This window comes from Streptopelia decaocto (assembly GCF_964273445.1).
Source record: "Streptopelia decaocto genome assembly, chromosome: 6".
In the NCBI taxonomy this organism is placed as follows: Eukaryota; Metazoa; Chordata; class Aves; order Columbiformes; family Columbidae; genus Streptopelia; species Streptopelia decaocto.
Window position 1 is genome coordinate 2,260,457 of NC_138660.1, and position 16,875 is coordinate 2,277,331.

General features: G+C 48.3%; 2 protein-coding genes across 2 annotated transcripts; one reads left to right on the top strand and one right to left on the bottom strand.

The window, feature by feature from the left end:
* Positions 1 to 271: 271 nt before the first annotated feature.
* On the top strand, positions 272 to 2,891 carry IL12A (interleukin 12A; the record flags this gene model as incomplete). The annotated part of the gene is made up of 5 exons (XM_082055277.1): positions 272 to 484; positions 1,378 to 1,485; positions 1,599 to 1,640; positions 1,743 to 1,847; positions 2,618 to 2,891. The coding sequence occupies 5 exons, from the start codon at positions 272 to 274 to the stop codon at positions 2,783 to 2,785; spliced, it is 636 nt and encodes a 211-aa protein (XP_081911403.1). The 3' UTR covers positions 2,786 to 2,891.
* A 1,549-nt stretch (positions 2,892 to 4,440) lies between these two features.
* LOC309441484 (uncharacterized protein) lies at positions 4,441 to 16,454 on the bottom strand. The gene is made up of 16 exons (XM_082056172.1): positions 16,391 to 16,454; positions 14,310 to 14,341; positions 13,961 to 14,023; positions 13,585 to 13,635; positions 13,073 to 13,102; positions 12,034 to 12,081; positions 11,907 to 11,950; positions 11,740 to 11,789; positions 10,796 to 11,016; positions 10,468 to 10,718; positions 9,713 to 9,847; positions 9,269 to 9,407; positions 9,054 to 9,107; positions 8,878 to 8,961; positions 6,411 to 6,680; positions 4,441 to 5,463 (listed from the first exon to the last, which is right to left on the bottom strand). Exons 1-16 carry the CDS (start codon positions 16,417 to 16,419, stop codon positions 5,444 to 5,446), a joined length of 1,521 nt encoding a protein of 506 aa, XP_081912298.1. The 5' UTR covers positions 16,420 to 16,454; the 3' UTR covers positions 4,441 to 5,443.
* Positions 16,455 to 16,875: the final 421 nt, after the last annotated feature.

Here is a 16,875-nt window from a genome sequence, read left to right on the forward strand (position 1 = left end):
GAATGCTCCTGAACACGGGACTTCCAGCCCCCACAAGTGCCACAGCTGCCCCGCAGCATCCCCCGGAGCAGGAGCGCGGGGCCAGCGCCCCCTCCCCCGGTCCCCTGTCCCGCTCCCCGCCCGCGGTGCCGGGATTCCCGGCTGCCCCCGGCCCGGCTCCCCGAGCGGCTGCTGGAACGGAAAGGAGAGGAGGGGGAAATCCCGCTGCCGCCGCCCCTATAAGAGCCGCCGCGGCCCCGCCGGTCCCTGCAGCGCTCCCCGGGCAGCAGCGATGGCACAGCGCGGTGACAGCGACAGCGACGGGCGGGCAGCGCCCCCTAGCGCCGCCACCCTGCCCTGGGCGCTGCTGCCCGCGCTCTGCCTGGCCCTGGCCTTGTCACCACCCGCCCGGGCGATGCCGCCGCCGTCCTCCCCCCTCGCCGAGAGGATGAACCGCTCCCGGGAGCTGCTGGCGGCCGCCAGCGCCTCCATCCAGCGGCTGAAGGTGTGCGGGTGAGGGGCTGGGGAGGCGGGATGGGGCAGGGAGGGTACCCAGGAGGATGGTGATGCTAGCTGCAGGTACCCAGGCAGGCGCATGTTCTCTGCAGACCCGCTTTAAGCCTCAATAACTGGTCTTTGCTTTCACGCCTCCCTTGACCAGCCCTTTGGGATGGGGTTTTGCTCAGCTGTCTCTCTCAACCCGTGCTCACTCACCCTCACAGAAACACACTCACCATTGGCAGCACCAGCGGATTTGAACGCTCTCAGTTTTGAACGAGCTCTTTCTCAGAGACCCCTGCAGAGCTGGCTCAGAAAGCACTTGCTCCTGCCTCTTTGGGTTGGTGCTGTAGCATTTTCCACACTGGCAGCAGTGTCAAGGGGATTTTGGTTTTGCTAAAATTCCCTGCTATTGTTACAAGCTTTATCTCAGACAACCACAAAAAACCCCCAGCACTGCATAGGTGCATTGTTCTGCACTTGCAGTGGGCCAGCGAGCACTGTTAAATGTCTGTGCAGATGGTATTAGTAATTTTTCACCTTCTGTGAGTTACTTTACATTTGCAACTATAGCGATGTAAAGTTCTCAATAGATTCGAGGTCTGAGAGAATAATTTAAAGTAATGGAGGCAGCGCAATTCGCAGCAACATATAAAACAAATCCGTGCCAAGCCTGAGCTTATTCCCATTAAACACAACTGCCACGTGCACTTCAGTCTCTCAGTCTATTTGCTCCCTTTTGTGTTTAACCATAATCCTCACACAGCCTCATTCCTAGGATTCCGCTAAGTGCAGACAGCTGTGATGCATCACATATAATTGTGTGTACTTACATATATATATATATACGGTATCACAAAGCTGAGTCAACAACCCTTTTCTATTCCCTTTCCAACACAGGAGCTCGGCACGCTGGGATTTGAATGTACCCTTGAAGAGGTCGATCTAGAAGATATCACTAAGGATAAGATCAACACCATAAAATCTTGTCTATCTCAGGATCCAGAGGTAAAATATATATATATATGTATATCAAGTTTCAGCATCATATCTTCATGGAACAGCCGTATAATTCACACTTCCACAAAATCACTATGTCTCATTTCTTCTTTAATTTGCAGACTGGAAACTGTCCAGCACTGGAAAGATCTACTTTTGATACGGTAAATTGCAAGTTTCCCCAAATAACCTCTTCTTTTGCTTGTTGTATGTTGAAAGCACTTACAATAGAGTCATGCATTTCCTAATACCTCTGAATTTTGCAGAGTAAATGCCTGCAGGGCATCTATGAGGATCTGAATGCCTACAGGGCAGAGCTGAGGAACTTGGGTGATCAAAAGGTTCTGACAACTATTGATGAGATGATGACAGTAAGTATTTCTGTCTCCCTCCTTTCTACTATTTCTGTCTTAAACCAGAGTTATTAATTCATTCTGTAACCAGGCAAATAGTGACCTTTCTTCAATCTGGTAATTTTTACTGTTCCTGTTTTTCCTAGAAGGGACTTGATCCTTATGAATTATGTGTCTCACTTTGTATTTCTCTTCCAAATACTGAAATAGAATACACCTGGTTTACTGAGTACGACATAGGGTGTACTGAACTTTGATAAATTAGTGAGAGGGGGGAATAAATGTTAAAAGCTTGTTTGTTTGTTTAACAAAAGCTAATTAAAAAAAAAAAAAAAAAAACCCACATTAATTCCTTTTGTATTGACAGAGCATCTCCCAACAGCCCGGAGATTCTAGTCTAGCCTGGGGCAGGCAAGCCCAGTCTAAGGGGTTGTTAGACTAGGCCGGACATAGGCTTATTATTAAAAGAGGCTCTTTATTCTTGGGCAGAAAGAGCCTTTGTGCATGAATGGGCATTTTTGTCCTGAGGAAAGTGCAGCTGCGCAGCCAAAGTCTATTCATTATATCACTAAACATTCCTGATTTTATCCTAAGTCTATTAATTATATCATTAAATACTTCAAATTTTTCAGTGATAAAAATACATCCTTATTTCTAAGTCTTGTCATTTATCCCTCAGGGGGGCGAAAAAAACCTAAAGAGGTTTATTTGTTGTAGCCAATCTAAGGAGGTTTGTTGTTGCTGTAGCCACTTTGCGGTGGTGGTTTGATGCTCCTACCTCTCCCCAGGCGCTAAACCCCAGCGGCAGGAGCGCGGTCCAAGCCCTGCCCGGTGCGGTCCCCACGTCCTTCCAGGAGAGGATGCGGCTCTGCAGCATCCTCCACGCCTTCCGAATCCGCACCGTCACCATCGGCAGGATGATGAGCTACCTGACCTCACCGGAGAGCTCCCTCTAAGCGCCCAGCCCTCCAGCACTTGGGGTATAGATTTGACCTAAAGCAATTTTTGGAGAAAAAAACAGTAGAGTCAATACCCCGCAAGGTGGTTGGGGGCTGTTTAGGAACCGAGCGCATAATACTTCACAGTTTCTTACAAATCAGGTCTTAGCGAGCTGTTGCCAGTGCGTTTTAAGCTGTCACAATACACTTCTAGATATCTAGAAAATAAGCTGCGGTACCAAAATGTTCTCAAACCGCCAAACACTCAACTGTGTCTTACCCACCTTATTTATTCAGCTGTAATTTTCAGAAATTGAAACATATTTATAATAATCAATTTATTTATGATGGTATGCCTTATTTATTCTATTTATTGCCTAATAAAGTTTGCATAAAAAAAAAGGTGGTGACTTTTTTTTCTTCCTTGAGATATTACATGAATCAATAATATAATGTCATATCCATCATACTTTTTAAATACTGTGAATATTGCTGGCAGGTAAAACTATACCATAGTAACATTCAGCACTGATATAATATTTTAAAATCCTGTTTCTGCCTTCTTACGTACACCAACCGTCCTTCTTGTGGATTTCCTCCCCGACTGAGCACTCAGAGCACCCCCCTGGGTTCCACCCTCATTCACACTCACCTCCCAGCCAGTTACGTAGTTCCTGGGGTGAAATTCTCACCCCACCAAAATCAGTGGTTGAATTGAGTTTTTTTTCAGCAAGGGAAGGATTTTTGCAGAGCTTTGCAGGATGGGAGGGATGCTGGGATGATTATCTTCCTGATTCCTGCCCGTGTCACCTAGACCAGGTCCACCCTCGCAGTGACTTTGGCCACATCCCCACCAGCTCCCACGTTGCACCCACCATCCCTTGTCTCCAACCCCTTGTTCTTCAGCTCTCTCCTCTTCCTCGGGTTCTCCCAGCTCTTTGGGGACCCCTCTTTGATGCCGAGAGGCTGATGTGACCCCCAGCTCTTCCAGATCCTGCCATCCTCATCCTCTTCACCAAGCGTCGGCGTTACCTGTACCCCACACCAGCCCTTAAAACGTAATTAAATGTATACATTCCCAGAGCTTTCCAGTGGAAACAGAGACGTGGTCCCCGCTCCCACAGACTCCCCCACAACATACACCAAGGTGTAGAGTAAGAGCAACCTCACACCTCAGCGCTGTGATGTCCTTACGCAGCTGTTCCAATTCCTTCTGCCTGCAAACTAAAGCCCACAGAAATACGATACATCGTTTAAAAAAGCTTCTTGATTTTGATTTAAAGAACTTGAGAGCCCATATTTTTTTCACCATCTGCTACGCTATCCAGTTACCCTCATCATTGCAAAGAAGCAGCTTATTTCCAGCTTAGATTTACTGATTTCTGCGTCTGACCAGAAGGTCCATTAGAACTTTGGGGTTTTTTTTGGTATCTTAAAGGTTAAAATTTCCCAACGATAAGAGCCAAGGGCATGGAGAGCCCCATAAAGCCTTTCCTGCCTCCTACAGCTTTTCTTTCTCCCCTAAACACCCCATCAGAAAAGCCCCCGAGGTCCTGGGCCCCACCACAGCCCCTTTCCTGCACGCAGCAGAAGGTTGGAAAGATCGCCCACAACACGCAGCAACCGTGCAACGTTTCATCCAACCGCTAAAATTAAACAAACAAACAAACATATATAGTGTAAATGTTTCCTTTTTAATCCTTATTTTTTAAAAGTATGCTTTTTTGTTCATAAACATACGCAGAGGAAGATGATCGCGAGAATCCCGTGCCTTTAAAAACAAGACAATCTCCTGTATCAGGTCGCCTGTCTCTTCTGCAAATAACATTATCTCCAAATCTTTTCCATTTCCATAGTACATACATTGCCGACAGAGGAACAGCCTTCGCAGAGATTTTGCCTCCTCCCATTTCAGTTTAAGCACCTAATTCTATCCAAGTTAAAATTAATCAAGTAAAAAAAAAAAAAAAAGTATAAAAAGTTTATCATACAAAACCAAAAATATACAACATAAAAACTTATCTCATAAAAACTGAGACAGACTATATAGAAAAGAGTGAAGAAGAAATTCCCAGGGAAAATTCAAAGCTGCCTGGAGTTAATAGTGGTGCTCCCGTAAAACCAGTCTTCGGGTTTTTAGACAACAGAACCATAGCTTAACAAGGACTGAATGTACACAAGTATATACAGTAATTATGTATATATACAGTGATTATGCAAAGGAATTTATCTGCAAGTTTAGGATTATCCTTCCCTGATCTTGGACATCTGTGAGAAATACAAAGTACCTCATGATTTTGGCAGTTCAATATTTTTTTTTAAGGGGACGAAAGTTTCTACGCAACTTTTCTCCCTGTCTTTCCCTGATGTAAATTAAAACGTTTCCGAATAACGATCATTCACCTGAAAAGAACAAGCCGGTTTCTCCCAGTGTTCACGTCTTTTAGGCCTGGCTCAAATGAGACAAAGCTGGACAGCAGTGTTGGGTTTCCCCACCCATTAAACCCGGCACTCCCGATGCCGGGATCCACCGCCTGAGTAATTTGTTCCTGAAAGTCTTACGTGTGCTTATATCCAAGAAAAGTTTCGTTCACATTTCTGGCGAAGATCCTGTCTCAACTTCCCACTGAGTGATGATGCTTCGCAGATCTCAGCTCCCACCACGCTCCCTCCAGCTCAGCGCCGAGCCGAGAAACCTGGGGAAAGGAACACACACAAACACACACAGATTATCCCGTCTCTACAAGTTATTGCAGCATTTAAGTTGAATAATAAATGTATTAAAAGCCTACAAGACAGCGCAAGGTGATGGCGAGTGAGGGAGAACAAGTAGCTCTTCACCCTTGGAACCACAGAATCCCAGAGTGTCAGGGGTTGAAGGGCCCTGGAAAGCTCATCCAGTGCAATCCCTCCATGGAGCAGGAACACCCAGCTGAGGTTACACAGGAAGGTGTCCAGGCGGGTTGGAATGTCTGCACAGAAGGAGACTCCACAACCCCCCTGGGCAGCCTGGGCCAGGCTCTGCCACCCTCACCATGAAGAAGTTTCTTCTCAAATTTAAGTGGAACCTTTTGTGTTCCAGTTTGAACCCATTGCCCCTTGTCCTATCATTGGTTGTCACAGAGAAGAGCCTGGCTCCATCCTCCTGACACTCACCCTTTATATATCTGTAAACATGAATGAGGTCACCCCTCAGTCTCCTCCAAACTAAAGAGACCCAGCTCCCTCAGCCTTTCCTCATATGGGAGATGAATATACAATTGGAATATACATATGTGTATATACAAATATATATACATTTTCTTTTTTTAAGAAAGGTTCCGCTTCCTAAAATACGTAAAGACCCAAACATCTCCCCTTTGGATGTCCTGAGAAACCCAAGAACCGGCGTGGGTACGTAACGCTGACTGAGAGCGCTCTCAACACTGTCAGTGGAAAAATATTGTTCATCCTCTATCAGTTTCTGAAGGGAAGTATAAAAATGCCACAAGAAAGAAAGTCATTGCTAACATCAGAGGGGAGATAATTTTGAACTATGTAGTAAAACAGGTACTAGGGATTTGGTAAACTCTCTGATGTGAATTCCTAAAATATATCTGAAACACTATGAAGTAATCAAATAAATATAGTGGGAAGGCAATACCTTGCAGGGCTTGGACTACCTCATAGGACACTTTTTCATAGAGACTTTTGCACAAAGCTTCAGCGGTCCCGTTGCTTTGCTCTCTGTCTCTCCACTTGCTTAACAACTTAAATTTCTGCATATTAACTTCATCCTCCGTTGCCTGAATCTGCTCGATGTCTTTCATTTCCATCTGCAGACACTCGATGGCGATTTCTCTCCACTGCCTCCCAAGCAACTTGGCGATCACCATCAGCTGTTGATCCGTTAAGATTTTTGTTTCGATCCCATCTGAAAAGACACAGAAGTAAAAATCAGATTTAACATTGTTCCTCCCGTTAAGACTTGTAACTAAATGACGCGTTAGTTCTGTGTGTGGCCAGGGAGATACAGCAAAGGTGACCTTATTACTACACACTGGTATCCTGTATCCAAACTAGCGTGGTCAGCAGGACAAGGGCAGTGATCCTTCCCCTGTGCTCTGCATTGGGGAGGCCACACCTGGAGTATTGTGTTCAGTTCTGGGCCCCTCAGCTCAGGAAAGAGATTGAAGTGCTGGAGCGGGTCCAGAGAAGAGCAACAAGACTGGGGAAGGGACTTGAGCACAAGCCCTATGGGGAGAGGCTGAGGGAGCTGGGCTTGTTTAGTCTGGAGAAGAGGAGGCTTAGAGCTGAGCTCAGCACTCTCTAGAACTACCTGAAGGGCAGTTCTAGCCAGGTGGGGATTGGGCTCTTCTCCCAGGCATCAGCAATAGGACAGGGGGCCATGGGCTTCAACTCTGCCAGGGGACATTTAGGCTGGAGATTAGAAAGCAATTCTGTGCAGAGAGAGTGGTCAGGATTGGAATGGCTGCCCAGGGAGGTGCTGGACTCACCGGCCCTGGAGGTTTTTAAACTGAGATTGGCCATGGCACTTGGTGCCATGATCTAGTCAATGGGCTGGAGTTGGACCAAGGGTTGGACTTGGTGATCTCTGAGGGCTTTTCCAACCCAGTCCATTCTGTGATTCTGTGATTATTCATATTATCTGGCAAGTCAGAACCAAGGGCTGGAAAAAAGCACCTGGAGGACTAAGATGACAACACCTGATTGCATTCTGGCTGCTGTAAAGGTTTTTTTTTCTCCTCACTGTCACCACTAAGGCAGAAAACTGAGGTTTTGAGGGATGGAAGCTCTCCCTCTGGTGGCTATTTTTGTTACACGGCTATTTTTGCTGATTTTTTTTTGGTCTTTATTTATTGAAATAACATTATTTCTTCTGTATTTCTTCCAAGTAACTATTAACAAACAAGCAGTTCCTGGGTGGGAGCTCCCAGACACCAAGCGTTTCTGACCATCAGGACATCACATATTTTTCAGACCATTTCAGCCCGTTATGGCTCAGGATACATCCCAGACGCAAAATCTGAGACATGCAGTGGAAACCTCTTTCAAAAACAGCCACTATTGCCCAGTCTTACATTTTAGCCAACCCTCACAAAGCAAATTTTCTAGCTGCTTCTCACCATTTATTTACTGAATGAATGACAACGTACCAAAGCAAACAAATGTGGGTACAAACTCTGCACCAACAAAAGCAACATTTTCCCCTCCTATATTTCATGCTCAGATTCGGGGAAATCTTTAAAACTGTAAGCTCAGGCTGAATTCACAGAATGAAAAATTAAATCCCAAACCAAGCCCAAGGCGTTATTTGACATGCCACAAAATATAACAAGGGCAAGTGTAGAGTCTTACATCTGGGTAGGAACAACGCCAGGTTCCAGTATAAGTTGGGGAATGACCTATTAGAGAGCAGTGTAGGGGAAAGGGACCTGGGGGTCCTGGGGACAGCAGGGTGACCATGAGCCAGCACTGGGCCCTTGTGGCCAGGAAGCCAATGGTACCTGGGGTGGGTTAGAAGGGGGTGGTCAGTAGGTCAGAGAGGTTCTCCTGCCCCTCTGCTCTGCCCTGGGGAGACCACACCTGGAATCTTGTGTCCAGTTGTGGCCCCTCAGTTCCAGCAGGACAGGGAACTGCTGCAGAGAGTCCAGCGCAGCCACCAAGATGCTGCAGGGAGTGGAGCATCTCCCGTGTGAGGAAAGGCTGAGGGAGCTGGGGCTCTGGAGCTGGACAAGAGGAGACTGAGGGGTGACCTCATTCATGTTTACAGATACATAAAGGGGGAGTGTCAGGAGGATGGAGCCAGGCTCTTCTCGGTGACAACCAACGATAGGACAAGGGGCAATGGGTTCAAACTGGAACACAAAAGGTTCCACTTAAATATGAGAAGAAACTTCTTCATGGTGAGGGTGGCAGAGCCTGGCCCAGGCTGCCCAGGGGGTTGTGGAGTCTCCTTCTGTGCAGACATTCCAACCCGCCTGGACACCTTCCTGTGTAACCTCAGCTGGGTGTTCCTGCTCCATGGGGGGATTGCACTGGATGAGCTTTCCAGGGCCCTTCCAACCCCTGACATTCTGGGATTCTGTGATTCTGTGAAAATGCTTTACCTGCAGTATTGCTGGTTTTTTGCTTTTTGCTACAGAGGTCGTGTTCTTCCAAAATGCTGATGGCTGGTTTCCGTCTCTTGACACCTGGGAAGCGAGCGAGAGATGATGTTATTTCTTGCACATCACTTGAGCTACGCAAAAAATAAGCAACCCCGGCTTATCTTCAATCGACTTACTGGCTGTGCTTCTTTTCTGCTCGTTTTTGTTCTGGTCGTAATATATCCAGTCACCTGGTAAAGAGTTTTCAGAGGAAACAAAAGGTGAGGTAGGAATTCCCATTGCTACGCCTTACATCCAACAATTCTCAGGCACAAATTAGGCTGAATTATACCCCAAACTCCTCTTATCTCTTCAGCAGGAATAAACTTGTAGTGGGAGACCAAAGACTCACTCTCTCTCAGTTTTGCTTTCCAGACGGTCGCATCAGACTCCAGCTCAACCAAAGACAACGTGAAGTCGTCGGGTTTCTCCAAATAAACTTCAATGTAACTTTTTAGTTTCAAGAGAGATCCGTCAACAAATTCAATTTCCTACACAATATAAACATTTTTAAAATAAACATTTAGCCAAAACATAAACTGAAGAGGAGGTATTTGGCTGTTGACACAGATCTGAGCCCAACTTTAATCTCCTTGGAGTTTTGCTGTTGACTTTAGTGTCAGGATTTCATCCCAAAATTTTAGGGCCCTAAGCGGCAAATATTTTCTGCAGCCATGACAAATGAATGTGAAAAATGCCCTTAATGCCAATGCAGGAACATCCAGGAAAAGCCACTTTGTACCACGTTTCCAATCAAGATGCAATGGATGAAATGAAGGTTGTGCAAGGGACTTACCTCTGGAGTTATTTCAGCTTCTGGCTCACAGACTAATCTATACCTCTTTCCTTTCTGAAGTAATTTTTGGCATACAGGGGGCTTGTCAATTCTAATGAATTTCTTATTTGAATGTTTTACGGCTTTTGAGATATCCTAAAATGGAAAAATACAATTGAAAGGTTACTCGCCTCAGGAAAGGAATTAACATTTAAAACCTGTGCTAATGTGGTTCCTTGGGCTTTTCTCCCTCTATGAAACATCCGTGACATGTTCCACTTGTGAGTGAGCATGCGGGCTGCTATAACTCCTTAAACCATAGAATCATTGAATATCAGGTTGGAAGGGATCACAAGGAACTTTCTTGGCAAAAAGCCATAGAATCATAGAAATGTAAGAACTGTGGTTGTGTAGCTCCTTATTCTTCAGCTTTCTCCTATGGAACTGCCTTGCCGAGCACAATTTCATCATTTCCACTCAATAAGATTGAAACTATATTAATGTAGCTCCTCAGCTGTGACGCGCACTCCTCACAACTGAAAAATTAAGATTCTTCGAGAAGAATTATTAATATCATCATATCCTAACTAGGCAGACCATTTTGGTATGGAAGTCTCATGTTATATATATGTATATATACATGTAATTATTGAATGCAAACACTGAGGCAAGAGAGGAGCATCTCTACCATACCCCATCTTCCAGGTAGCACCCCCATAACCAACGTGCCGGTATTTCTACATCATGCCACCCTACACCCCCGCCACCAGCCGTACCTTTATAAAGGAGTCGTTGTTCGTAGCCACGTAGACCCGAAAGTATAAGGAAGGATGCTCGTCCACGGCTTTGTAGAGGATGACGGCACCGTGGTACTGCACCGGCTCCAGGCTCTGGAGGAGCGGGCCCACCGGGGACAGCGAGCTCACCAGCCACTTCACGTGCGACGCCGAGTAGTCGGCGGAGGGTTCGATGGCTGCGCCCTCGCTTTTGATGTGCAAAACCCTGAAGGCCAGGCCGGCGCCGTGATCTGCGGGGACACGGAGGGGACGTCTCAGCGTCTCCCGCGCCGGGGGAACGGTGACATCCCACACCCACCGGACTCACCGCCGACGCACAGCGAGTGGGGAAACTGGATGGAGGTGAGCGCGGGGGCCGGCTCGCAGTGCACGTCGAAGAGGGGGCCGCCCACGATCCACGGCTTTTCCACGAGGTTGGCGTATTTGCTCCAGGACAGGAGGGAATATGCGATTTTGACGGCCCCCGTTACCTCAAAAATCAAGCCCGTGAGGCTGCATTGGTAATTCCCCTCTGCATCCAGCTGCATCCTGCCGTGGGCAAGAAGGACCTGGTTAGTTTAGTTTCCACTGCCTAATAAATACCATAACGATGCGGTTTGCAAGGGATAACAGGCACAGAGCACTTTATCTAAACTGCACGGAAGCCACAACATTTTTTTTCTGCAGTCTCTATGTTTAAACCATCACTGGAGGGTTAAAAACTCCATTCAAAATAGCTGTAATGAACGTTTTGCATGATGTTTCCTGCAAACGAAGCAGCTGCTTTTACACGAAGGGCTCAGCCCAGCTCCCACCAGTGTCAGTACCAACAACGTACGTGGACAAAATCCACATCACACGTGGACGACCCCAACGTCACACACTGACGACACCTTCCAGACACAGAGAGGGAGCACAAGGCTGGCACCCACGGAAAAATGCAAAGGGAGAGGATGAATATTCCTGTGAAGCAAAGCAAGACTCCCCAGGTGTGTCCAGACTGCAATATAGCACATGAAAACGTGCCTGATGTTAATTACGGCAACGAGACGCAGGCAGGAAGAATCCTGAGCGATTTCTTGGCCCAGGACCTGCAGGCAGCACAGGAAGCTGCTCTACATTGTTTATTTTTAAGGATTTGGGGGCATCCGTTATAACTCCAAATGTATTCATGCAGCACGTTAATCTTCTTCCCACTTACATTGAAGAAAGAAGTACCCAACGAGAACAATATAAATATATACCCATTATATTAAAAAAAGAAAAACATACACATATTGACCTCCAGAAAGCTTCCTGGGGGCCACTTGCTCCTTCTGGTCCTACATATATAAATAAAAGAAAAATACATATTTAAAAAAAAACAGCAAGAGGGTAGAGTTACAATGTGCAGATTATCTCATGCAAAATACGTGGGTGGGGTTTTTTTATTAACGTACGTTTTCATTTCTGCAGTGCTCACAGGGTGGCAGACAGTTCACTCCTAGCGAGGAAACAGGACGATCAGCTCATTACAAGCAAAGTAATTAAATTAAAAAAACAAGCCCTCAAGAGACCTGTTACTACCTGACTCATTGCAGCGCGGTGGCGATTCCTTCTCCTCCTGTTCTTCACCTACAAACAAAAGAAGTTTGCAGCAAATACTTCAGGCTCCAATGTGTTTCTGCAGGGACAATCCACCAATTCAGTTTGCTTATATTAATAAAAGCCTAAGGGGAATATTCCCATGACGAAGCTCTGGCACGTGTGCAGGCTTTGCATGGTGTGAGGATGATGCTGAACATGGAGATGCAACTTTGTCCAAAGCTCATAACTTGCCCAAACTCCTGGAAATTTTCACAGGGGTTAAAAAATATTCATCCCCAGGATGAGACTCATCGTGCCAAGTACAAAGTTCAACCACCCGCCATGGAGGCTGCAAGAAGAGCCGTGTGTTTGTCCCTAAAATGATTCAAAGGTGCCTCAATCCTCCTTAGTAACCCCCAACGCAAGAGAAAACAAGCAGAGCTGGCACATCGGGCAAAAGCTTTTAGCCCAAAGGGTGGATTTTGCAGAAGCCGAGCAGAAGAGTTGTTGTGACAGGGACCGGCTGGCTGGTGACGTGCCGGGACACGGTGCTGCTGGCTTCTGCTCCCCGTCCCTGCGAGCGGACACTGTCCCAAAGTCACCCTGAGATGTCAACACCCTCCTGGGCAGGCAGATGTGGGAGAGGTAGGAAAAAAATGCATCGCTGCAAGCACAGAGTCTGGAAAACATCAGGCAAACGGCTGCCAGGCGTTGGCTCCCTGCCCGCGGCGATGCTGTTTCAGTCCCCGAGCTGCGGCGGGGATGCAGTGACCTGGGACAGGATGGGTGCTGAGCTCCCGTCGGCACCTCCTGCACCCACAATGGGCTCTATCTGCAAACACAGGCACCCCACATGCCCCAAATCCTGGGTACGCTCTCTAGCAATTAATATCACCAAAAGACACAGAGGTGATGGGTGGGCCAGCGCTAAACCCCTCTCTTGCCATCACATATCGCTGCCCTCGTGCATCACTGATCCGTGTTGGCTTCCTCACACCTTGCAAGGCAGATTTAAGGAATAAAACAAAAACACACTCACCCGACTTGCTTCCATCCAGCTCCTCCGCATCTGATGAGAAAAAGCTTTGTAATTATTTAACTAAAGACTATCAATCTTGCATGAAAGCAGAATAAACTGCTGGTGGTGGGACCCGTGTAAGCGCAAACCCACAGGCTTTTCATCGACAGCAAACGCTTCCTTTAATTCTTTTCCTGTCCATCCTGTTTTGCCACTTTTGCTGCCAACTTTTCAGCAGATTTATAGCCTCTTGGTGTTTGGACAACTACTGTGGTGTAAAAACATCTGTGTGTATTGTGTCTACGAGGCTAAAGCAACATTAGCTGCTGTTCCTCTATTATTGCTCTGCTCAAAACCGAGCGGCTAGGAAATAATTCGCTCACAAAAATATCATTCTGCTTTTCAGCATGCAATCACTGAATTAACAGTCTTATACAATAACCCTGAGACTGTTCCCATGAAAAGCAGCTGGTTCAAACTGAACATACATTTGCAAAAGGGGGAAAATACATAAAACCCAATGTGATGCTCACCTGACTCCTCTCCCGAGCTACTGCTGGAGCTGTTTTCGGAACTGTCTTCTCCTTAACAAAATGACACCCCGTTAGTCACAGCCAGAATGGAATAAAGCAATGCCACAAGTAAGCAAAAGGATACATCTAGAAGTTTAAATATATCATGCTGGTCAGCAAGTCAGATAATATAATGGAGTAGAAAAAATACCAGCACCAGAGCATCAGAGGAGACTCAGGGGTCACCCTTCTGAAGGGCACATGTCATGTTCAAGATGCTTAATTCTACTGTTTTATACAACCTGGGACTACTTTGGAGCTTCACCCGTGGCACATCCCGGTTCACCCAGCTAAGTGGTGGTTTTATCACGCAGAGGGAAAGCCCCCGTGTGCTCACCCGCCGGCTGCTCCTCGGCTGAGCCCTCTCCCTCCTCTCCCTCGGTGCTGCCGGCCGCCACCTCTGCAAGAGAAAAGCAGTCGGGGGGTATAAACTTCAGAGAGATTTTACTCTTCTCTTAGTGCTTTTGTACTATGCAGGTCAGGTGAAAGGAATACATAGCAAAGGAATACATAGCAAAGAAATATAGATTTTAAAAACCAATAGTAAAAAAAAAATCAAAGCTCTTATCCATTAACTAAAGCATTACGCCACGTTTTTTAAAGCCAGTGGTTATAAAATCGTCATTTCTATTGCAAAGGATGGGCATTTCTCATACGAAGTGCTATATTTCACAAAATTACCCTACCTTTTTCATCTGAAGAGAGGGACTCAGCTCCGCTGGAAGACAAAACAGGAGACACATCAGCAGATACTTTCCTGTGCCTCCCCAGAATTGGGCATTTACCCGCCCCCGCCTGCTGGCATCGCTCCCTGAACGGGAGGCTACCAGGTAACTTAGCATGGATGATGGTGATTGAAACTTCATTTTCTCTACCATCACCCATGGCCCTGGCTCTCACCCTTGCCGTGCCAGGGACACCCGGTTTTGCTCCATGCACAAGCCCCCGGCCCCTTTTGCAAAGCGCCCAGACTTCGTGTGCCAGGAGCCCATCCGTTTGAGGTGCAATCCAACCCATTTTCTTCAGCAAGAAGCTCGGATAAACAGGGTGGCCCTGACACGGCAGGTGGCTCCAACAGACCCCATCACCCATTTGTGACCAATCTTCGGTCTCTTGAAAAGGGGAAATGTGCTGGTTTTATCATTTATGGGTAAAGACCACGTCTGGAAAACTTTCCACAGAGCTCCACAAAGCTCCACAATGTCCTTTCTGCACCCAGCAGCCGCCAGGGTAAGTAGGCATCAGATAAAACACAAAAATAAATAGGTGGTAATGGTAGAGACAGGAAAATAAATCCCCTAATGTGTGGCTGAGGGACTGGGTGAAGCAACGCAAGGGGGGCCTGGAGCTGTAAGAGTTTGTTGGGCTAGGGCATGGAAAAAGGTGCTGCAGCCAGTTAGACCAGTTAAACACACAGGAAAAACTGGGCAAGGGTTTCCCCATGGGCACAAATGGGAAATTACACAACAGGGTTTGTGCTTCCAAACTGTATCTTAAAAAAAAAATATATATATATATATGGTATCTGCAAGACTTGGATAAAGCCTGTAGCCCAGAGGCAGCGCCTGAGCCAAGCGCCGTTTGTACAAGCTTTTCACCAAGTGCTGGCTTGCTAAATAAGGTTTGCTGCAGCAGGGTTGTACCCCTCACAGCTGCAATTCCCTCCTCCTAAGCTAAAAACCAAGCTCTGGAGGAGAAAAAGAAAAAAGGAAATAGACCAAAAAAATAAATAAATAAAAAACACAACACACAGCCCTGTTCGGTATAAGAAGTTACTACCCACAATTAACTACAATAAGGAAGAAAGGCATTGCCACTGCCCTGCAAGAGCCGCACGCTTGCGCTGTTGTTATTGCTGAAGCAAAAACCAAAGCGGGGTGACCCCGCTGGCGATAACAGCTTGAGAGGGAAAAAGATAAACAGGCTCGTTTCTAAACGGCCCCAGCTGCCGCCTATTGTGCCAATACCCGGGGCAGCGGGGACCCCGAGCGGAGCGGAGCCACCGGAGCGGGACAGCGGGAGCGGGACCGTGTAACCGGGGCGGAGCGGGTCAGCGGGGCCCGGGGTGGAGCGGAGCCACCGGAGCGGGGGCCCGGGGCGGAGCGGGGACTCGGGGCGGAGCGGGGACGGCGGAGCGGGAACGGCGCTGGCTCGCCCAGCGCTTTTGTCTGCCGAGCGGGCCCGGGGGGAGCGGGGGGCTGCACGGCCGGGTCCTGGCCTGGCGCGGGGTCGGGGGGTGAGGCTCGGGGAGGCCCCGCTGCAGGTGCAAGGCTGGGCGCTGCGCCCCAAACCCGCTGTGGGTTTCCGGGGGGGGCGGGAAGGAGGATCTGGGCTTTGTTCCAGCGCGGGGCAGGGACCGTTCGCTTGGGTCCGGCAAGCTGGGGAAAATGGGGGGACGGGAGGCAATGGGGAGGGGGTGATGCTGGGGGGCTGGAAGGGGGCCGGGGGGTGGAGGAGACAGGAGGATGCTGGGGGATGCAGATGGTGCGGGGGGATGGGGATGAGGAGGGTGCAGGAAGGATGCTGGGGGGATGGGGAAGATGCTGGGGGGGTTGCGAGGGTTGGGATGGCCTGGGGATGCAGAGGGGCATCGAGAGGGTCTGGGGGTGCAGTGGGGCATCGGGAGGATGCAGGGAGAGGGATAATAGAGGCGGGGGTGGCCGGGGGATGCCGAGCAGGCCCGGGGGGTCCCGCGGATGCTGGGGAGGGCCCCGGGCGGCGCATGGCGGGGGGCAGCCGGGACCCCCGACCCCCCATCCCCGCTCACCTGTCGGGCTCCTGCCCGCGGCGGGACATCGCGGCGGGAGCGGCGCGGCGGGGGAAGCGCCACCTCCCCGCGCGGGGGGCGGGCCCGAGCGCGGCCACGCCCCCGCCCCGCGGCCACGCCCCCGCCGCTCGTGCCCTCTGGAACGCGAATGTGCGGGGCGCGGGGTCCACACGTGTCCGTGTCCGACGGGACCCACCCCTCGGGAGACCCACAGATGTGGGGCCGGATGAGCACGTGCTCTTGGGCCCTGCTACTGTATGCTTTGTCCATTTCTGTATACGTCTGCTATATGTACACACACCCCAGGTACTACACGTGCATACTAGATACACTGGTCTATTAGATACGCACTCTATAGACATGTATGTATGCACACTATATATATGTACTAGGTACACTAGTATACTCATATACTAGATATATGCTCTATAGATATATACATTACACTTATATGCTCTCTCAGTATAGATCCAGATATATATGAT